General features: G+C 40.9%; 1 protein-coding gene and 1 long non-coding RNA gene across 5 annotated transcripts in view; one reads left to right on the top strand and one right to left on the bottom strand.

Annotated features, from left to right (window-relative positions):
* The window catches only part of RFTN1 (raftlin, lipid raft linker 1), a 99,281-nt gene extending 80,820 nt beyond the window's left edge, over nucleotides 1-18,461 (top strand). For all 4 annotated transcript variants that reach the window (XM_083705862.1, XM_083705863.1, XM_083705865.1 and 1 more), the window contains exons 7-10: nucleotides 530-645; nucleotides 12,913-13,016; nucleotides 14,653-14,734; nucleotides 16,534-18,461. In XM_083705862.1, the coding sequence (XP_083561988.1) occupies nucleotides 530-645; nucleotides 12,913-13,016; nucleotides 14,653-14,734; nucleotides 16,534-16,995 (764 nt within the window). In that variant the 3' untranslated portion in view covers nucleotides 16,996-18,461. The remainder of the gene's footprint in view (nucleotides 1-529; nucleotides 646-12,912; nucleotides 13,017-14,652; nucleotides 14,735-16,533) is intronic.
* LOC310828481 lies at nucleotides 17,491-23,480 on the bottom strand. The gene is made up of 2 exons (XR_014556949.1): nucleotides 20,324-23,480; nucleotides 17,491-19,529 (listed from the first exon to the last, which is right to left on the bottom strand). It is a non-coding gene; the product is annotated as an uncharacterized lncRNA (long non-coding RNA).

Raw genomic sequence — 23,480 nt, 5'->3', positions numbered from 1 at the left:
ATGCCCAGTGCAGATGTTACTGCAGACTTGCAGTTTCCAGGGAAAAGAAGAAGCACAATTCATAGGTAGAGGAACAGAATCCAGTTCTGGGGAAGTTGTAAGGCATGCTTGATATCCCTACAATCCCATCTCTTGCCATGGCCATGCCTCTTGGCTAGGTCAGTGCCTTAGATACTAGTCAAGGAGAAGGGAAGAAATGCCTCAAGCTCCAGAAGTGTCCACCACCAAGTTTGCATGTGCACGTATCTTTTTATGTGTAAATAGCCAATAAAAATAAGCGCAATTCTGTTTTATAATGGTTGCTAGCAGCACAGCACCGCATACAAAGGATTCATTTGTACACCTACTATTAGTCTCATTCATTTTAATATAGTTGGACCATGCAGGGGTCTTTCTCTCCCTGTGTTTTGCAAATAACATGCTGGGAAGAAATTAGGATTGTGATAATGAACACACACACACACACTTTAAAATTGTTCATAGGATACCCTAACTGTGTAGCTTATAGAAACGATTTGTTTCTGCACAGATTCTTTCCAGGGGATGACAGATGGTGTGTTCATCTTTGAAGATATTTCTGTGGAAGACAACAAGAATATACAAGGCTATGATGCTATTGTTGTAGAACAATGGACTGTTCTGGAAGTAAGTGTGTTGTTTTGCTTTTGTTTGTTTCCTAATATCTTGAATCACAACCTAATGAGAAACTAATAGGTTTTTTTAAAAAAAAATCTTGCTTGCTGCGTCTATTAGCAATAACTTATTTAGCAATTTTCAGTATCCAAGATTTCTTACAATCTTTTAAAATTTATTCTCTCAGCAATCCCAGTGGACTACCCAAAGGAGTATTAGGGAAAACAGTGAAAGGTCTAGTTGTTATATTAATTTGTTACCCAGTTAGTTTTTTCATGTCTTATTAAAAAGAGGTTTCACATTGCACTGATAAAACTAACTAGTGTTGGGATATTTGAGCAGCTTCAAACGTTTCATTTTCCTACATATATGCTGAACAATGTATAAAAGGTGCTTTCATCCTGTCCCCACCCTTGCTGCAGCTTTCTCAAAACAGTAGCTAAGAAGGAGCTTTAGAGAGGGATAGATTTTTTTGTTTTGTTTCCTTCCCCCTTACCATAAGGTTACCAAATTATTTTCAATGAATCCAGGGACACTTTTCAACTTCAATGGATTTTGTATGGGCACTGATTTGTAAATCCGGGGACTGTCCTCGGGAAATGGGGACATCTGATAACCTTACTCTGCCATCAGTACATACAGAGAAAAAAACACTGGTTCCACCCTGCAAAGGTAGGGAAAATGTAATACATAAAGCAGGGCTCTGAATCATTTTTAAATGAGGGTCTTTGTGGTGCCAGACAAGTCTCCTTTGTTTATTGCAAGGCTTTTGGAATCATCTAAATAGAATGCATGTAGTTACAAAGAATGTCACAAATGTGCTTTGCAGGTCATTTGGCTCTTGCTATGTGTTTAATCAACTCAGTGTTTAAGTGCATGGTTAACATCAAGCATGCAGCTCCTAAAAAAAAAAAAAAACCTTTAATATTGCATCTGCTTATCCCTGCTTAACTCCAGAGCTAGCAGTCCTAGCAAATTTACACACATTTATACCAAATTATTTCAGTCTGTTTTTAAATCATTATTATTAATAGCAGTATATTAAAAACATTTATACCTGCTTTTCTGTGTGTTTCAAGATAACCCATCAAAGCTTAAAAACAATTTTGAAATAGAAGTATTCACACAACACCTTTAAAGCACATTTGAAACACATTCTTTCTCTCAAAGAATTCTGGGCACTGTGGTTTATTCCTCACATAGCAACCCTTAACAAACTACAGTGCCCAGAATTGAGGGAAAGAACGTGCTTTGAAGTTTAGAGCGTACACAGCCTAAGAAACAGCCAAAGCTGGACAACAGAGTAATTAAAAGCTAAGTTTTAGCTGTTCATGCAAAGATGCATCAGAAAGTAGACACATGGGTCTCTTTGGAGAGGTCATTCTACAGTCTAGTACAGCCTTTCTCAACCTTGGGTCCCTATATGTTATTGGACTACAACTCCCATCATCCCTAGCTACCAATAGTCAGGGGCGATGGGAGCTGTAGTCTTAACTACACATAGGGAGTTGAGAAAGGCTGTTCTAGTAACTGCAGCTAAAAAGGTTATAATGTCGCCATGTGCCATTTTTCAGATGATAAGGGTATAATCAACAGGGGCTCAGTTGTTGAATAAAGCTCCCAAGTAGGTTCATGAAAAGAGGTATTCTAGTCCCAGACTATATAAGGTTTTAAAGGTAAGACTAGCATTTTTAATTGTGCCCAGGAACAAATTGGCAGCCAGTGCAGCTGAGAGTGTTATACAAGGCATTCTGGGGGTTTAAGAGCAAATACAGTTTTAAGTATGCATACAGAAGCTCAGACTGGAAGCTGTTTTCTATATAGTCATGTTATTGAGTGTTTCACCTGTTTACTTTCTGCCTGTCAGGCTGCTGTTAAAGATGCAGCAGAAAAAAAGTGGGAAGGAAATCCTAAAACTGAAATCCAATATATATTTTCTTGGGATCAAATCCTACCGCATTCAACAGAACTCACTTCCAAGTAAGCATGCATTAGATTGGGTTACATAGTGCCATGCATCTTACTTAGAAGTGAGTCCCACTGTGTTCAAGTTGAGTTTCCATTATGTGAGTGTGTACATGGTTGCAGCCTTTTAGTGCCCCATTTCCCATTAGTTCTGCCTATTGCAACTTCCTGGATCTGCCTACATTTAGATACTCTGCCTCCCCACTCCCCACCTAATGGGTACCAGCTGCCATGTGGTAATGCTGAATCCTGAAGCATTTCTGAGCTACATACTAAAAAAAGATCAGAATCACTAGACCATGCTTATTCCTAGCCCTGTGTTTGAATTACATTGTAAGTAGCCTGATTGTCTTACCTTTTGAGACAGCCCCCTTAGCTTCTTTTCAGAAGGATACCAGTCTCACCCTCGAAGGATCAAGAACACAAGTGGATAGTTTCACTTCTTCAAGAATCCTGTCTTTAAGTTGCACAAGTTTAACATAGAAAGTAGGAGTCGTGGCTGTGTTCACAATGTCTTCTCTAACTGTGGAGTCAGAAATGACACAAGTACCTTTATCTACAAAGTGTACCATAAATTGGTCACAGCAAACTGCTGTGAGTGTCACTATCCTCAGGAGGACTAAAATATAGAGGTCCACCACTTAGAACAGTCCACCTGAACAAAACTGGACACAATAGTGCTGGTGAAGTAGAATGTTTAGGGTGCCATCACAAATTGGTTTCTGAAATTAGTTCTGGGTCATGTTTAGTAAGTTTTGATATAAGTTTTCTTTCAGTGCTCTAGATATTTCCTTCAACTCCTCAGTAAACAAAGCTGAATGGGTTCTCTCCAGAAGAAGGTGGGGATCTAGGAATGATTGCATTAACCATGCAGGGTGTCTCCTGGTTCCTGAACCTGACTAGTGTGTTGTCAGAACTACCAGTCCTATTAGCAGAAATATCCTGCAGGAGGCATCAGAAAACCAATTGGGTCCATCAGCTTCCAAGGGTAGATCATTCTACTCAGTGCCCCACCCATACAAAATTATAGGACATAAGAATAAATCATTATTTTACCTTTTCAGTTGGACATATATAGGGTCTTATGTCATCTTCCTTCCAGGCACTGACTAGACCCAGACCTGCTTAGCATTAGCAAGCTGGGTGCATTGTGTTCCTTCAGACTAAACCCTAAGTCTGCATAGGCTACACAGTAGAGCTTTTGCTAAATGTGAAATTATTTTCCGTAAGTTTCCTTTCCCTTCCTCTTGGGCATGAAACACCTAAGTGCCCCTTAGGATTCTCCCAAATAATTTGTGTGTGTGTGTGTGTGTCTGTGTGTCCTGCCGTAAGAGTGCACTTAGCAGTGAAAGTTCAGCTGTGTTTTCGTTCACAACTTCATTTAACTGTGTTTGTGTGCATTATATCAAGTTTGAGCAGAAATTGGCATCTCCTTATGGACAAAAAACACGGCGTGCTTAATTTCTAACAACAGAGGAGCCTCCCAAGTGTAAGCAAGGGGAACATGTTCAACACTCTAATGCGCTCGGTATGTGTGTAAAATGTCACTGAGTAGAGAATGTAAAGCTTCCAGCTGTCACAGTATGTAGTCCTTGCCAAGTAATAGACAGGATGCAGTAGTGCTGAGTTATTTAACTCTTAAAATTTAGAACAAACTGTGGCATTCTTGCCTTTTTGAGCAGGGGCCTCTTAATGATTACATGCCTTAAGCTGCCCTTTTACTTCTACCCTATAAATGTTGGGTTGCATTAATTCCACTAGACTTCATGTGATCTAGCATTGAAACCTCTTTGATTTTAATTCTCTTTGCCTAGGAAAGTCCCTTGTTAACCAGAGCCTACACAACCTTTCTTTGCTTCCCCACATCTTGCCTGTCGTCATGTTTTTGCACCAAATAAAAGAAGATAATTCTTTTGCAAGCTGATCCTTTTGCAAGTTCTGCAAAATAATTCCCTGGATGCACGATGTTGGTGGAACTTCATTTCTTGAGTGAAGGTTTTCTCTGAAAATACTTCCTGTGACTTAAGAGAATTTAGGTGGTGGTGACAGTTGTCTCTCTCTAGCTCTTCTGGAGACATTGGAGTGCCTTTTTTGTGGTTGCTGCTGCTGTGCATTTTCAGCATTTTGACACGAAGTATGAGTACACAGTTTCAATCTGTTGAGATGGCAGATTGCCTAGTGTAAATGATTCCACCGTGTAGCCATGTTTTTGCTGCAGAGCATTCATAAAGCAGAGCTCTTTACTGATGAGGGGTTTGGGGTTTGCGAGGTGGGTGAGCAGGAGCGACGTAAATATGATGATCTGGTGTTCTTTCTGGAAGCGTCGTATGAAAAGCCAGCTCTGATTTGGCCTTCATTCTCGATCTGTTAAATGTGTGGTGAGTTTGGGCTTGAGCAACACAGTTTGATGCCTGCTGCTGAACAAACTACGCATGCCTAAAGCAACAGGGGGCCAAAAGTGATGAGCGTGAAATTCAGCCCTTTGAAAGGTCCTGGATGCTGTTTGAAGGTGACCTAGAAAGAAGGTGGGAGAAGATTTTGGTAGGTGCCCTTTGGGCTTCTCTTTCTATATGGATGAGAAAGGGGTTATTGAGCAATGTGTATTTGGGCTTTTTTCCTTTAAAAGGCTTTTTTGATGTGTGTGTGTTTCTGTTTAGCTTAGAAATATTCAGAATGCCAAGGATCAGGTTTTGTAGAAACCGTTCTTAGATGTAACAGCGTAGCTTGGCAGCTGTTTCGGTTCTTAATGTTTAAAAGTGCTGCACTTTGAACATAGGGATCATTTCTTACACAATTTTTGTATGGTGTTTGTACTAAGTAAGGGGTATGAAAGTAAACAGACATCTGAATAAAAAGAACTTCCCTTTTCAAGCTGTTTTCGCCATTGTTTATCTCTGAGCTTATCATACATTTTAGAGGCTCTTTCCTTCAACTATACAATCTTGCAGGAAGTGCAGAGATAGTGGAACTTGGGTTTTCAAACTAAAATGCTAAGTAAAACAGAATGTTGTGAACACTGGCCCAACTGAATGCAAAAGTGCATTATAATTTGCATGTCTGAATTACATAAACGTACAGAATTTTATTATTACCAAACCTGGTTACACTGACACAAATTCAGGCACACTCCAGTTTAATATTCCTGTAACTACTTGATAAGACGTTTGTGTGTGTGTGTGTGTGTGTGTGTGTGTGTGTGTCCATGTAGGAAGAGTGTTGGAATGAAATAGCAAATGTGTGTGTTGGGAAACTGGGACTTGCCCTCTACTTAATTCATAAAGCAAATAACACCAAGCCAGCTTTGTCCTTCAGCAGAATACACTTAAGATACAGTGTACAAAGCAAAGATAATGGCAAGATTTTTCTGAATTGGCTGGATTTTGGGCCCTTGGAAGTAGCCTAGCTGAAATGCATGGTTTTGCGTATAGCTTTTTACCTCCAAATTCTTTAATAACTGCAATCTAAATGACTGAGAGATGTTATTTTTCTACAGTCTAATGTTCTGCACACCCTAATCTCCAAGCAGGGAGAGATCTCAAGAATCTGAGCATATACCTTAGGTTTGGTTCTGTTGGAATGAAAGTCCCGGGGAGGGGGTGGAACTGGTGAGCTTTTCTCTAGTGTAAGGTTTGTTTACACTCTCTGTAGCATAAGCAAGCAGGACCCAAAATGCATGAGGAATCAGATGCCACATTTTGAAGTAGGTGAAGTAGTCCACCTCCCCACCAGAACCATCACCAGTAAGATAATTGAATCCAGAGGCTAAAATTAACTGACTTAAGCCCTGGCTCCCTATGGTCCTTCTCCCACTCAGGGTCCTCATTTTGTCTTAATAGTACGCTGCTGAATGCCAGGTCAGTGAATGAGGTGTTGTAGCAACGTAGACCCATTTGCTTGGGGGCAGTGTGGTGTGGTGCAAAGGATAGGTCACAGTAGCATATCTGTGATTCTGCCTCCCTTTCCAAGTACTCCGTCTGGCACACTGCCAATATTAAAAGTACGGTATTATCTGTTTGATGCTGGAGACAGAGTGCTTGTTCCATTGGTATACCCACCCATCTCACTGGTTTTCTGCTCCACTCACCTCAAGCTGGACTTGTAGCACAATCCTGTAGATGTCTACTCAGAAGGCTGTTCCAGTAAGCTCAATAGAACTTACTCCCTTGTTAGTGTGCTTGCAGCCTTACAGATTCTTGTTGTGGGAAAGTTGAGATCGATAAAAGAAGCTCCACACAATGAAGAACTGACCTTTTCATTTCAGGAAATGCCTTGAGCGTCCAGTGCATTCCCTAACATCATAAAGAACAGGGGGAAACTGAGTCAGAACCTCTTTTCTTTTCAGCTTTTGGGGGAGAGATGTTTAGCGAAGTCCATAGGCTCCACTGCCTGTATTAGTTTGTGGTTTGTGCCTTTCTTTGTGGTTTCAAAGATGGAAGTTACCAGGCACTTATCAGGGCTGCTTATGTCTTATGCTGTTGTAGCCTTCCTCCCACATGGTGGTGTCCTCTAGAAGTTTTGGACTACAATTTAATCAGTTGCAGCCAGTTTAGCTAATGGTAAAGGATGATGGGAGTCATAGTCCAGAATGTCTGGGGAGCATCATGCTGCAGAATTGCTATCTTTCTTCAACAAACAAGTGGTTGAGGTGGATTGATGGCCAGTTACACAGCTTCAAATTCTAAAATTATAATTTCAATCCCCCAATTGGGCATGGGGAATTAATTGCTGCAAATGAGCTCCTCCCTGTGTTATATGGCTTCTGGATCTTGTTATTTTGTTTATTTCTCAATTTTGTTTTATTTTTATATCTGCAGCAGGAGGAAAAAGATAAAATTGCTAATGCAGGTTGTTTTCCTTTCTAGTGACTTGGCCTAGATATTCCCCCCCTCTTATTTCTCAAATTGCAGAGCTTTCTAGTTTTTCCTAATGAGCTAGACTATTGCTGAGTGAGAGAAGAAGACAAAAACCCTACAAAATCATAAGTAAAATTGAATTCTTTTTATCTGCTGCAAGACAGGAAAACAGCCATCTCAACATGCTCTGGTTTTTGACACTCAAGGTGTGATCAGAGATTACTTATCAACTGCAGGAGAATGGGGAATGAGAGAATGAGTTCATTAAATTTTTGCTCGCTTGCTCTCTCACAGAAGGAAACGTCTCTCAGTTTGATTTGTAGATCAGCCCACACTATCTCCCCTCCTCAACTCCCTGTGACTATGCTTTTTTAAAAAGAAAAAATCTTTTGTCTCGAGGTTTTGACCATTTCTTGTTATGTTGAGCTTAAAAAATAAATAAATCATACGTTGTTGCTATAGATTCACCTTATGTGTTGATTGGGTTACAACTTAACATTTCTGCCGACTGCAATGATAAGTATGAAATGTCATTTTAAATGCTTGGGTTGTTAGTGCCCTTTAATCACTTCCTCTAATAGCAAACGCAGGTGGTGAGCACAGACAGAAATGGAGCCAAAATGGAGGAGCCACCAAAAAACAAGAAAACATGCACTGAAGTTTTCAGAAGAACAAATATACTTAAAAAGAAAACAATGGAAACTGGGCATACTAAGAAGCCATATAATGTTTACTGCCAATTGGATTTAATAATAATAATAATAATAATAATAATAATAATAATAATAATAATAATAATAATAATAATATACTGCCCTTCATTCATAAATCTCAGGGTGGTTCACAACATAAAATAAAAATAAAAAGAGAGAATTTGGGGGTAAGAGGAGGGAGTGGAATGTTTCACTTAAACGTCTACAACTTACGACATCTTGAAGGAAGGCATGGCAAGCTGGCAGGAATCATAAGTGGAAGTCCTCCTTCCAGGACCTAAGGATACACCCTAGCATTTTATTTTAGGTCCTACATGCATGGTAGAGTTTGGAATTTTATGCAAGGGGGGGGGAACGCTGCCACCTAAACTGTCACGTTGTCACCTTTCAGATTTCAGTACAATGCGCAGTGAATCATCATAGCAGCAAGTCACACATTTTGCTGAGTTACCAGAGGCAGTGCATTCTACATGCTGTTTCTGCCCTCTTCATTTGTCATTCTAGTTACTCCGAGGATCGTTGCTGGCGGCATTTGATCAAAGTTCCATTTTTATTTCCCCTGAAATAAATGTGAAAGACATACATGCAACTTTTACAGGTCGTTTCCTTGACATAAGGCACTTAGGCATGTGGCAGTGTTGTGCAGAAGACTCAAGAAAACCGCATGTAGTTAGTTTTGTGAGATGCTCCCATGTGCTGCTTCTTCATGACATGTACAGTGGTACCTCGGGTTACATACGCTTCAGGTTACATACACTTCAGGTTACAGACTCCACTAACCCAGAAATAGTGCTTCAGGTTAAGAACTTTGCTTCAGAATGAGAACAGAAATCGTGCTCTGGCGGCGCAGCGCCAGCAGGAGGCCCCATTAGCTAAAGTCGTGCTTCAGGTTAAGAACAATTTCAGGTTAAGAACAGACCTCCGGAATGACTTAACCTGAGGTACCACTGTACATGGCAACTTACAGTTTTCTCTACTTTCCGGAGCTACCGTATTGACCCAAATATAAGCTGCACCTAACTATAAGCCGCACCTTTAAAATTCAAGGGGGAGAAAGAGAAAAGAAAATACTCGAAAATAAGCCGCTCCCTTAAAATTCCGCAGGCACTCACACCCGTTCCATTTTACCGTATATCCGTTTCAGCAGCAATTTCATAAAAGCCAATTTTGTAAGATCACGAATTTAAGCCGCAGTTTAACTTTCCACGGTTGGAATTTGGGCAGAAAGTGAGGCTTATATTCAGGCCAATATGGTACTTTCTGTAAGGATAAATGCTTAATGGCGCTGCCCTTGGGTAGGAAGCAATTCAGTCTTTCCCCTCTCACGTTTACATTGTCACTGGCCAGAACTGGTTGACCTGTTCAGACTTGGGAGGGGAGCATGGCTCTGCAGCAGAGAACATGCTTTGCATTCAGATGACCGCAGGTTCAGTCCCTGAGAGCTTCATTTAAAATGATCAGACAGCAGGTGATGTGAAAGATCCTCTGCTTGAGATCCTGGGGTACCACTGCCAGTCAGTGTAGATGACAATGAATTTGATGGACAGATAGGTATACGGGCAACTTTTCATGTTCCTAAGTAATGCTTTCCCCCTTGTTCGGCTATTGGGTGGTATGTTAGTCTATTTGATGCAGCCCTGACACCACCCCACAGCACCTCTAAGCAGCTGATGGGGTCTAGCATTTCAGCAGGTTCCACTGCAGACAGCTGCCTTTTTGGCTCCTGAAGACTCCTGAAGACACCTGTGTTTTTTCTTCTCTGTGCCCCATACGTTGAGCTGCCTTCTGAGGCATTGTGATATAATATGGCTGCCATCAGCCTCTGGCCCGGCTAGGCATCCTCAGTGGCCTTGCTGTGGAGTAAGCCCCCAAAGACCCCCTAGGGGAGCCAGACTCACCAGATGGCACCAAGCTCCGGGAGTAAGGGGTCCTCAGCAATTTGGCACCGAAGCTAAGGAGAGGCTGATGATTCCCAAGGGTTGTGGAAGGTCCTTAATCTGAACCAAATGAAAATATACTTCCTTGCGTGTAACAGGATCCAATTTACAGGGCAGGCTGGGCAACCTGACAATTGTAATGGCAGTAACACTTTGTAGTAAAATGTGGAGAGAAGCAGCACTTGGCTGTCTAGAAATCTGCTCACTGCTCTTTTAAACTGACCTTTGCCTTCATTTTTCGAGCTGATAGATGTTCAAAGAACTTTCAGCTCAGTGCTTGACTTTTGTTCCTTCCTGAATTTGTGCGAAGGTCTAAGACGGCATCTGCTTGAAGAGAGTGCTGGTTTGACAAGTGAGACCAGTTTGGATTTTACAGCCTTGTGTCACTGGAAAAAAAAGTCTGTGGCAGGAAAAAACGTGCAACACTGAAATGATTCAGCTTCTGCAGATGCCAAGAGGATGCCCCAATTTGCCAGAATGGCTTAGTCTCAGGCTTTGACATCTTGTTGCGTGCCGTGACAGAAATGGGTGGTGCTCCCTTGTAACTAGGACCCTTGGGCTTTGGGCTATTTGAAAAACTTATCAAGAGGAAAGAAATCTGTTTGGCAGCAAGATACTACGGGGTCTTGATATAGGAGGCAGTGTTATCCTGTTGTGATTGTGATAGCTGTCAGAAGCATCCTGCTATGCTCTAGAGGAAATGGGTCATGTTTATGCTGATACTGATCGTCCCTCACCAACCCCATTTTTCTTCATAGACCTGCCTGTAAATGGTGGTCCTGTCAGCTGCTTCTGAGGAGTCTTGTATTACATCTTCATGGAAAGCCAAACAGATCTGTATCCAGTGATCAGAGAGGTTCTGTGTATTTCTGGTCTTTAAATTGGACTCCTTAAGTTACTCCTTTTGAGCATCAATGTCTTTATAAACAACTTGGATGAAGGAATTGAGGGGATGCTCATCCAGTTTGCAGATGACACCAGATGGGTGGGGTAGCTAATGCCACAGTAGATGGAATTGAGATTCAAGATGATCTTAACAGGTTGGAGAACTGGGCCCAAAGTAATGGAATGAATTCTAATAGAGACAAATGTCAGGTTCCAGGCAGGAAGAACCAGCAGCACCAGTATAAGAGGGGGGACACTTGGCTTGCCAGCAGTACATGTGAAAGGGATCTAGGGATCTTAGTAGACCACAAAATAAAATGAGTCAACAGTGTGATGCAGGAGCAAAAAAAGCTAATGCAATTCTAGGCTGCAGAAGTTTCTGACAAGTTAAAGTTGTTCAACAGTGGAACGTACTGACTCTCCTTCACTGGAGGTTTTTAAGCAGAGGTTGTATGCCCATCTGTCATGGATGCTTTAGCTGAGATTCCTGAATTGCAGGGGGTTGGACCAGATGAGCCTCGGGATCCCTTTCAACTCTACAGTCCTGTGATTCTGTGATCAAGTGGACAAAGCAGGTAGTGATAGGCAAAATGAATTTTGGGGAAGGAGAGAGAACAAGAAGAGTGAAATTAAGGGAAGGGGTACTTTTTGTGGCATGGTGGGCTTCATTCCAAAACCATGGTAGCAAAGCAGAAGCGACAAGTAGCCTAGAAGGAGCCACTGGTTCAAAATTTAGCTCCCTACCTGTAAAACAGGAGTAATGGTGACCTACCTCAGGGGGTTGTTGCGAGGATTAATCCAGTGGACTGTGATTGCTTCCAGATAGGTAGCTCCTAGCACTATTGCTCTTCTGTTATAAGGTACAAGTAGAATTGCAGCTGACTTTTCACACTGTTGGGAATATTGTGCATTTTCTGTGTTTACATCCCACTATGTTCCATCCACAGCAGTGCAAATGACATTGCTTGGCATCAGTTTTTTAAATTTTTTAATTGATAATTAGCACTAAAATGCTTTTCCAGCTTTTTTTTTTAAATAAAAAAAGACCGATATAGAGCTATAATACTGTAAGTGAACTGGAGCATATTTTATAAAGCTAAGATGAAAATTTGTTGATTAGTCCTCTCTCTGGAGTGGTCTGTCATAGCTGCCATTTTGTACTTCACTGCAGGGAATTATTTGATCTCGTATATTAACTGAGACAATTGGCAGAGCCAGACTCTAAAGTGAAAGGTACCATTTTTATCTCACCCATGCATTTGCTGATGAAACATAACAAACAGGCTGTGCTCTTGTGTCTGTGTGCATGACAAAAGGAATAAAATGGATTGCATCCATATTTTCATGCTGCTGGATGCAAATGACCTGTACTCATTACCACCATAATGTCATTTAACACACCATGAGATGCTCTGGAAATCAAGGGAGCAGCTATTCTCTGGGCTCAACTGGTGTAAACTTAAGAGTTGCTCGCTTTATTTTAACAGAATTGCTCAGCAGCTCCACCTTGTATAGTTCAGAGCAGAATTAGCCCTGGTTAGCATAGCTGGATTTTTGTACTGCTTGAATACCCTTTTGTCTGGAAGGAAGTAATTGTTCTCTTTCAGCTAATATTGCAGGAGGCCATTCATCCAGGGGATCTCCAACAAAACAAAATGAATTAGTCCTGTTGATCTGATTCATCAGCTGCCACACGGAAGGTTTTGGAGCATGGAAAGAAATGTGTTTCTAGTGTTTAAACAAAATTATTTAACCCTTCAGCAAGAACTGAAAAATGACCCTTCATTCCTTTTGTTTTTCAGTATTTATTTCTTCTCCTGTTTTGCTGAACTGGCAGAAATTATCCTCACCCGTAAATAAACAACCTTTATAAAATAGCCTCGCTTTTCACATTTAACTCTTAACAGCTTAATTTCTCTTCCCCAGGGGGCTCGAGTGCAGGCAGATTACGTTCCCCTGCTGAACTCTCTCGCCATATATGGCTGGCAGCTGACTTGCGTGCTTCCCACTCCAGTTGTAAAGACAAACAGGTACGGTGCAGAAAAAGCCTATGGGAGCCAGCCATAATAGCCATCCTTGCTCATAGCATGGGGTCCCTATGCGTGTGCATTAAAGCAGCCCACAACTGTGAGAATCATGGTATGAGCATGAAATGCTTCAGTTCCTCCTCTTTGTTTGCCCAGCGGGGCGAGTAACGGGAGGCATTTGGCAGGCTGTGCAGAATATCTGGGCTTCAGACGCAAGTCCCGTCTCAGATAATTGATGCTAACCAATGGTCTTAACTTTCCTTTCCTGCTGAAGGTGGGGGCTGAACATTCCCTTTCACCTCTCAGATGCTGTTTCGTCTCAGTGACCTGGTTCACCAGCCACTTTACAGCATAAGTTTAAATACCAACGTTTAAACAAACAAGTTTAAAGCCCACTTCATCAGTTGGAGGAAGTCTATTGGTTGGCAGATACATGCCTATTGTGGCAGTGGGGGAGTGTGAACAGTGGAGCCTAAAGGCCATGAAATGCAGAGACATCTGTTGGTCTGTCATGTACAGGTAGCAACCATTTTACATGTGTCTGATTGATGCCAACCACACACACAGTCATTGCTGCAGATCTGGAAGTGGTCCAAATACAGCATGGGCTTATGCGCGCTCCGCAGACGCACGTGGGGCCAGAAATACAGTCCCTGCACAAATGGGACGTTACCTGTACTTTATGCACATGACAAAGTAGACTCTAGTCCCTGAATGTTCAATAGTCTTTAAGGTGTCACGGGGCACTTCTTTTCTCATTAGTGCTTGATACAAGAGCACAGCTATCCATCTAGAATTCATTTAGGCTGTTCCCTCTTGGTACAGATTCACACAGATCCTGGTTTGTTCATGAATCATGCATTCCAGCTGCAAGCTATCCCATGTCTTGGCAAGGCCCATTGAATTTGCTTTGTCCGACAATAATAAAAATACACATTGGGCCATATATAAATAAAGATTCTATCTCCCATAGCTCTCCTTCATGCAGTAAATCACCTTGCGGTGGGAACAGATTTTCTTTTGTCAAATCCACCAATGTAAATATGCAGAAATAGCACATGAAACAGCCTTTCCTTGGCTGTCATCTTTGTTCTTCAGGCTTGTGTTTCTTCACCTCCTTCCTTGGCCCACAAGGTCTCTTGGATCTGCTCATGGAGCCTTTAAGCTCAGTTGAATTAAGGGTCAATCTGTGTATTTAGTTTTATTTTGAGTTTTGTTGCACAGCTATGTAATATGTTAATCAGCAGTATAAGAGGCCTTGTAGTTTCTTTGCTAGGATCCATTACAGTTCAAAGACATCCCTCATGTGGACTGACTTTTCTGGAATGACTCATTTATTAAGGGCTTGTACCTCAACTCCAGAACATTTTGGCAGACAAAGTGTATACTGTACCACTGTCGGAATGTATCACAACGCAATAGACATGAGTGAAAAAGAGGCTTCTGGAGAGCTGAATGTTTTAAGTGCCAATCCTAGCGTTTTACTCTGGCAAAGGACACCGTGTTCGGGATCTTGTTAAACACTGATTTTAATGGATGGTTATGAGATGTTCGTTGAATTTTAAAGGACGCTCCGGATAAATGGAAGTCATTTGTAGGATTGTGTTTATATATATATATATATATATATTTAATATAGGGATGGGAATTTGGCTACTAAGCAGATCGTCTTTCTTCAGAGACCCCTCCTGCCCCAGAAAACCAAGAAGAAACAGTCTAAGGTATATGGCCTTGAATTGCTCTGTGTGTTTGCTTTGGCAAAGCTGTCATAGTCTAATTGATTTTCCACATCAGTAGAAACAGCTTGTTTAACACTGCTGTGGTTTAAAAGATTTGCGGAACACTTTTGAACTATGTCTTGAGTTGTTAAACTAAAGAAAAAATAAGTGAGAGGTCCCATCCTCCTTTCTCCCATTACAGCAAGAGAGCTGGATTCTGTGTGGTATATGAGATTCTCCACCCCCAGCTTTAGATTTTCCCCATAACTCTTGAATTTCCACATAACTCTTGAGTAGCTCAATTGCTGTCCACTCACACTTTAGAATATATACTTAGGTGTAGTGTAGGACTACAAGCTAACAAACTTTTCCATTTGTGACTTTTAACCTTCAGAAAAGAACCAAAGCACACCAGGTTGACTTAGCATCCAGCTATACATAGTGCTGTTGTGTCGTTCTGTTCATTCTGGCCTCAATAATGTTATTTTCTAATTATTAAATGTGCATGGTTTAACTCTATCTTAAAAACAATCTTTTTTTAAAAGTGACTTATATAGATAGGGAGGTTATATATAGTTGGGCAGCTGCATGCACACACGGGTATCTTTCTGTAGCTTGAAGGTATTTTGGAGATAAACAGAAGGAAGCAATCTTGATGAAATTATAACAGTGCAATGAAAGTATATAATCTGTGTGCTGATTTAAGTCAGTGTCAGCATTTCTGTGTGATGAAATGAGAGATTATGAGATTGGGAATGAGGTGGACAGGCTGGCATGTTGTTGGCCCAGGTTAGTTATCATAGCAATAAACAGAAGTCTTAGCATACTTTCAGACATACTTTTCCATCTGTTTTTTTTTCTTCTGTGCTTGGGTTTTAAAAACAAAACAAAATGAAAGCACATTTCCTATAGATGTGAAAACCCCCACCCCACCCCCTTCACACTCACATGGGTGAGCTGATCCACCCATGTGGATAAATTAATGCCTTTTGCCAGCTATGGTAGAAGAGTGAAATAATAATAGCAATAGTGAAATAACCGTGTACCTACCATCTCCAGTTGCCAGGTGTGACATGCTCATGAGATACGTTAAGACAAGAGCACACTACGTCAGGGTACTTACTTGAGAGAACTTCAGATTAAAATGGTTTCAAAGAGGGCTTGCATGCTGGTTTTTGAAAATAGTTTACATACCAAACTTTTCAAACACTTGTTTGCATAAATGGCCAGGTTTCCTCTTACAAGCATATTTTTCCAAAAGCAATGCTGTCTTAATCAACATGGCTCTGTGTGTGTGCCTTACCTGGGCTTGCTTTCAAAAAAATAATAAAAATGTAGCCTCATACCTTGCACCTGAGTTTGGAGGGCAGGATGCAGGAGGACAATACCTTGTGCTGCAACTGTTCATTCCTTTACCGTGGGCAAGATGCACAAAACCGGGTGCGTAACAGCTCCCCATTGCCATATATAAAGGAAACATCCTACATATGCTGTCTGTGAACTTTCACTAGTTCATAGAAGAGATTGGGGAGGTTAACACATTTTCAAAATGCAGATCAAAATGTGCCGTTTAAGAAGATTGCTGTTTTCTAAGAGAAGCTTAGCATGTACCTACAGGAGAGCTAACAAGCCAAGCTATTTCACTTTCCTAAAAAGTGCTCCTGTTTAAAAATAGAAATCCACAACCTGTCTCGTCTCATCACACTTATTAAATTAACATTCAGCATTGAATTTAAACAGATTTCTGCTGGTGCCTCTCTCTCTTTTTTTAACATAACCTTTATCACTATATCTGTTTGCAGTTTCATTGGAGGTTCTCCAAAGAAGACAGACACCAGAAGCAAGCCAAGAAATCTCTGAAGGCAAAACTAAGTGCCAAAGAGCGGCACCAGACAGGAGAAATGCAAGAGTTAGAAGTTACGGAAAATGCAAGAAATTCAGAAACACAGTTCTGCACAACTGAAAGTGGCTTGCAGTTCCCAGTAATCTCAGATCAACAGCTGGCTGCTGTTGAAGACGGAGGAACCGAAACTCTTGGGCATGGAGACGGGCCTCTCTACAACAATGAAGTGTTTGCAGAAAAGTGGAATGCAGGTCATAATGCTGAACAAGATGGAGGAGGCTTGTGTTTGGAGCAGACAGGCATGCATGAAAACTGTGAGGGCCAAATATTTCAAGACCATTGCACTGCAACTGACACTGATTGGAGCTGTGGGGCAGAAGCAACAGAAACCAGTTTCGATGCTGGGTGTCAGTTCGACTGAGAGAGGCAATTATTTGCCAAAATAAGAAACTCACTTGATTTCACATTGCTGGTTTTCTACAGGTACACAGTGGAAATGTTAGTCCTATTGCATTTTCAACTTGGCAATGTATGCAAGCCTATTCAGGCTTTTTCTGCCACCCAGGGAAACCCATGGATATTGGAAACTGTGTTGAGCTGCTTTTTCAACCAAACAGAAACTGTCCTGTGCTTTATATGTTCATATTTTTAAACAAAGTATAATTGGTGTGCACCATATTTTTATTCAGTTTTGTGAAATGGGAGTTCAGGATATAAGAAGCTTTAAAGAAGTGGCTATAAATTGCATTTGTCTTAAACACATTTATTAGTATGCCTTTGGAACTACTAATCTCTTGCAAAAAAAAATAATCTAAAGCAATAAAGTGTTTTTGTCTGGGAAACCACTAGTGGCAGAGAGAGAAAGGGAACACAATGATTTTCTATATGCTTAAGAATCTCATTCATACTCAGTGTATCCGATTACCATTTAATCAAGATTATGTTCCAGATTTTTAGGTTGCTAATCAACTTGTCACATAAAATAGATCATAAAACAAAATGCATGTAAAAGACAACCTGGTTAACTTGTGTATATTTCATAAAACGGAGGACCCGGGGCATTTATCACCTACTTGTATTGGAAGCAGGTGAGTCTTTACTGAGAATTTTCCTCAAGGAAATAAACTGCTAGCAAACATAGAAGCCACTATGGTCTTGAAATGCACAAACTAATACACCATTTTCTCAGCTGACAACTAGGGATGGGGAAGGCATTTATTTGGTCCACTTTTCACAGCAGACGGGCCTAATAAAACAGTCCCAAATTTACTTGCAGATTGGAATGCAACTCGGCCTGATTTTCTGTTTCTCCAGATTTTGTGATGCAGTTTTAGTCTGCAAAAGGTGCACACAGAAACACACGTTTTGGAAATTAATATATTGCATAATGAATGGCCTATTTCACGTAGTAAAGTGCATATGGTCTAAATGCAGACTTCCCATGTATTGTTTAAAAAAATCTGCATAAAACCTATTATTGAGCATCAGTGAGACTGAAACAGGTTGGAATTTGCTGTTCAGCCCATCCCTACTGATAGTACATAATGTAAAATCACTGATTTTTCTCATATTTTTCAGGCATATTAATCTTTACAATAAAACTTGTGTTATTGGAATTTTTAAATGCTCTTGAATATATATTAATTCTCAGTCACCTTTTATGTATACATTGTAGTTGCATTACCTAGCAACCCACCTGTGTTCACATTTGGGCAATGTTTAGAATCTGTAAAGTGTTTTGAAAATGCCTTCTGTCCTTTCACAAATTCAAACTCAAGTCTATAAACAATACAGCTGCTTTTCTTTACCAGCTGATTTATGTTTGATAGTTCCCATTAGTTTCTTTGTAAAGTATTTTGACTCAATAAAACATGGTCTCTAGGTACACATCATGCATACTTAAGCTATTTTTTAAACTGTCAGCTTCATCTGCAAGAAACTGCAATTTGCAGAACACTTTAAAACAAAGCTGTACCACTTCAAATGGCTGCATAAAAGATAATGGAAGGATAGTTTAAATCATTTCATTCAACACACAAGGCAATTTAATCCCTCCCCCAAGTAATTGAAGAATGTTTACTTTGGCTTCAGCAACTTAGCCGAATATTAGAAAAACAGGACTGTAAATAACTTTAATTACTCTTGGAATTCTAGATAGGGGTATCTCACCCTGAAGCAACCATGAAATATCCGTGCCCCAATCTTACATTTAATTGCTGCTTAAATACAAATAACTTTGTGTCTACTTTTTTATAAGCCTGTGCCATAATCTGTAAATATATATACCAGTGACACTACAAAATTAGATACACTTAAAAGCTGCGAATCTTTTAATTCCTGCAGTAGTTTACTGTTCTTCATGATCCCTGTACACAGAGCCTTTGTCAAGACCCTTCTAGAATGCTAGTCTACAGATTTTGGTGGAAGGGTAGGTACCCTTGAGTCCCGTGAACACATCCTAAGGTGCATAGCCCCTTCTTTGACCAACACAGTAGCAACATCAAGGCCAACTTCCTCTTGCTAGTTCTTCATCTAAACAAGCTAGATCTACCCTGTTCAAAATCCCACCCCCATCCCATTTACCTTTCTTTTGCTTCTTCTAGTTCTTTCATTTTGCATTTTTTGTTTGCTCGCAGTGGTTCTCGTGGTTGCCGCTGGGTGCCTGTAGCACAACCCCAAGAGACATGACTGTTGTGTCTTTGGTTTAGGAGAGGAACATAAGCCTAAGAGCTGTGTTAACCGTCAAGTACTTACCAGTGCTTTGGGCTGCAAACCCTTGCTAGCTCCAAATGAAGAGCATATCCCTATCAGCTCCTGTGGTCCATTAGTTGGATTATTGTAGCCTCAGCAATGCCATTGTCATTTGTATCTACTGACTTTGGTCCCACTCATTATTTACTCTTTCCTACAACTACTTTCTAGTCACTCTTTTTTCCTGCTGTTCTACATCCTCATCTGCCATGGAGATATTCAGCGCTGTGTTAAAACATTTTGGCAAAATGGCCATCTCCCTATAAACACCCCCAGAATTCAAAATCTATTTATTATTGGCTAATTATTTAAGGCACCCATAGAACTTTTAATCGAGTTTATAGATGCCTTAAAAAAAAGTACAGGAAGGATGTTTAACTTTCTCTATTAAAGGTCCATTTTAGAATTGTAGTAACACAAGCTACGGTTCTGTCTACAAACACTCTCCAGAATATCTCTACCTTACTATGTGGCTCTCAGTCCGCTAAGTTATCAGGATCTCAGAAGGGAGGCTGTGAACAAAAGAAACAGGTAAAAACACAGATGTATTCTTTTACTTCCAACTGTTGAAAAGTCATATAAAGAATCATAGAATTGTAGAGTTGGAAGGACCATGAGGCTCATCTAGTTCAACTCCCTACAATGCAGGAATCTTTCACCAACATGGGGCTCAAACCCATGATCTTGAGAGTAAGAGTCTCATTCTCTACAAACAGATAGATCCAAAATATCAGTTTGTCTATTCTGAATGATGGCCAAGCTTTTTCTTAAAGGTAAAGGGACCCCTGACAGTTAAGTCCAGTTGCGAATGACTCTAGGGTTGCAATGCTCATCTCACGAGGAGCCAGCATTTGTCTGCTTTGCAGACAGTTTTTTGGGTCATGTGGCCAGCATGACTATGCCGCTTCTGGCAAACCAGAGCAGCGCACGGAAACGCCGTTACCTTCCCACCAGAGTGGTACCTATTTATCTACTTGCACTTTGACATGCTTTCGAACTGCTAGGTTGGCAGGAGAGGGACCGAGCAACGGGAGCTCACCCCATTACGGGGATTCGAACCACTGACCTTTTGATCGGCAAGCTCAAGGCTCTGTGGTTTAACCCACAGCGCCACCCACGTCCCAAGCTTATTCTTACTGCATCCTAAAAATCTGCAGCCTACACTCACAATTCCAGAAGACCTCCCAGTCCTGAGGGGCACAGGGAGCTACAGTGGGGAGAGGGCAGGAATGCTCTATTGACCAAAATTAGCTACACATGCTACTGTGGATACAATCCCCTATACAGTAACCAGTGCAAATGTGTGTAGATAACACCAACCATTGCCTGCCTTCTCATGGGCGTTTCGAAAATTATATTTCCCTTTTAATCTTGATTAATTTAACTAGATAGAAACACTTTCTTTAAAAAAAAATGCATTCTGTTCTCTCCAAATTATTCCGTCTACTCAAAACACACCAAAGCAGCCATCCTGCTTCAAAAGCTACTGACATTTTCTGTCCCACAATCACTGCACTGGGACGTGTTTCCTGAACCACACCTCATTTTTTAACTGGCAAGGTATAAATTAATTCTTGAATATTAACCATGGCAGTTGCAATAACAACTGATTGAATCAGACTGTCAGAAGTCTGTTTTCTTGAAGAACAGTAATAGGCCAAATGTCTGTTTTAATATGATAGATGGAAATAGAGTGAGAAACACATCTATAGTAATACAGCGACAAATAAGTTGCATTTTACACTCACTGGAAGAGGACAACCAGCTGTCCTGGTTTAAAAACAAAAGTACTATTAAAGATGACCATCTGAAACTCTTAAATCCTACAAGAAATAATTGCAAATAACACTGAAAATGATATGCTTAAAGTCTTTCGTTGTGAAGCAGTGGGGTCACAATATTGTATATACGTATGTATGTATGTATGTATGTGTACACCCACCCACCTACTGTCTAGATGGAAATTATTGCACAGGTGCAGATGTGTGCCTGAATTTATGAAACTGATACATCACACAGAAAAGGGCAGGACCAGAAATTGATGCAGACAGAACACAGAGCCAATATCATATCCTTAATTTTTATGAAGGCAGCCTGTGCTGGTAGTATCAGAGCCAGTGATATTTATGTGACTGCTGTTTCTTCTTAAGTAGGAACCACGAATGAAGACAATTATACTGAGACTGATATGTTAGATTCCCACAATTGCCTGTGGGAGCGTGCGGCTCTGTTAAGAGAGCTCATGCTCCAGCCAATAGCATAATGATGCCGTTTGTATGAATCAGTATGCCTCTGCGACTGCTGCATATGCTGCCAGCATGATGATCACAATCACATCTCTCGTTCTTTGACCCACCACAACCAAGCAAACTAGAGTAGCTGCCCTCCCAGCTCCCCCATATGATGAAAACAGTTCATACAAATGGTACCTGCTCCATGCAGACCTGCCTAAGATGGTGTGCCTGTACTGACTGTGTCTCTTGAGTGGTGTAGAGAATCCACAGTGAGGTGCTCATGTAAGTTGCCTTAATTTCACATCATGTTGCTGTAGTTGCCAAGATTCTGCTAGTGAAAATGGAAAAAGGTTCAACTTAGTAATTATATTATCTTTTGCTTCAGCTACCTGTATCTCTCCATTCATGGTGGATGTTGCCTTAGGTCAGCAGCTGCTATAATTGTCAAAGAGTCCTCATTGTACAGAAAATGGAAGCTATGTGTGCAGCTGTTCTTAAGTACCTTAAATAAAAGAAATCTAGTTGGGACTTTTTAAGCCCAGTTCAGCTCCTTATTTATGAGGCCAGGGACAAGTGCAGTCCCCATTGCTCCTCTGTCCATTTCCTGGCTTTGATGCTTCTATCCTGGGCTGTTTGAACTACAATTCCCCATTGCATCTCCAAAAGGGATATGTAGTTTAATTACAGTTCACCAGCCTAGCTCTTAAACCATGCTTTGCTCTTGATTGGCAAGCCGACATTAAACCACAATGCAGGTATGACAGGTGGTTCAAGCTAACCAGGACTGAAGTGCTAAAAGCAGCACATGAAGGGAGGTGGAAAGAGGATGGGGATAGATGAAAAGGTCCCACTACTGATGGCGTTTATGCTATGTTACTAAGTACAGGCTCCATTCCTTTATGCCCTTAGGGATATAGGAAGTTGCCTTATATCGAGTTAGAACTGGCATGCTATTATCTACCCAAAAGGAGTAGAGCTCAGAGAGCGAGATTCCAATTTTCTTAATCCTAGCTGAGGTCTGAGTCTTTAACCTCCGCGATGCAACTTATGTTCTCGACCAGCGAGCAATGGATTCCTTATCTCCCATCTGCTCCTACTTGTAAAATGCATGTGGCTTCTGCATTCCAAGGTAAAAATAAGGAATGTCTTGGGAGAAACATTAAGATTTTGCAAGCACCACTCAGCCTGCTATCAGCAGATAGGCATGCACTGTCCGCCCAAATTCCCCAGCTGCAAAAGTAGTGTGAAGTCTTAAAGAGAGTTGAGGGAGAAGCAGAACGAGGGTGTGCGCAAGCACACAGCACCACCAGATGCTGCCCTTTAAAACAGCTCTTATGCTAAACAGGCCACATTAGTTTTCAGGAGCTTAAAATGGATTCTGGGGGTTCAATGAAGGCTGCTTCACAGTAGCAGGGCACAATCACTCCATTCCCAAGTCAGTGTTTGCCATCAAAGTGGAAAATACTGCTCTTGCTTTTGAACTATCGATGCATTTTGCTATTACGTAGATGAAGCTCATGTTTGGTAAACCCCAGTTCAAGTCATGTCAGGGTGACTGTTGTTCTCCCGCACATGATATGCTTTTACTTGCATCAGATTCTCCTGTAGGATAAATGAGCAGTCACGGTACTAGATGGTATGAATAATCTTGCATCTTTTCCAATCAAGGAAGTTTCACATCAAATGAATTATATAGCAGCCTGCAGTTGTTTAAAAAGTGCTTACCCTATTAGACCATTAAGAAGCATAAGAAATCCCTAGAGATTCATAAGTAAAGCATCAATGGAAAATATCTAGTTTAGTGAGGAGCCCAGAGAACACAAGTCAGTGCTGCAATTGCATGGGGATCTTTCGGAGAAAATATTCCAAATGAAATAGGGTTGTTAACACCTTATTTGAAATGCTTGTGTTGTTTAAGTTT

The sequence above is a fragment of the Podarcis gaigeae genome, assembly GCF_964106915.1.
Source record: "Podarcis gaigeae genome assembly, chromosome: 12".
Classification (NCBI taxonomy): domain Eukaryota; kingdom Metazoa; phylum Chordata; class Lepidosauria; order Squamata; family Lacertidae; genus Podarcis; species Podarcis gaigeae.
Note: the sequence above shows the minus strand (reverse complement) of the source record. Positions and strands in the feature narration are given on the sequence as shown.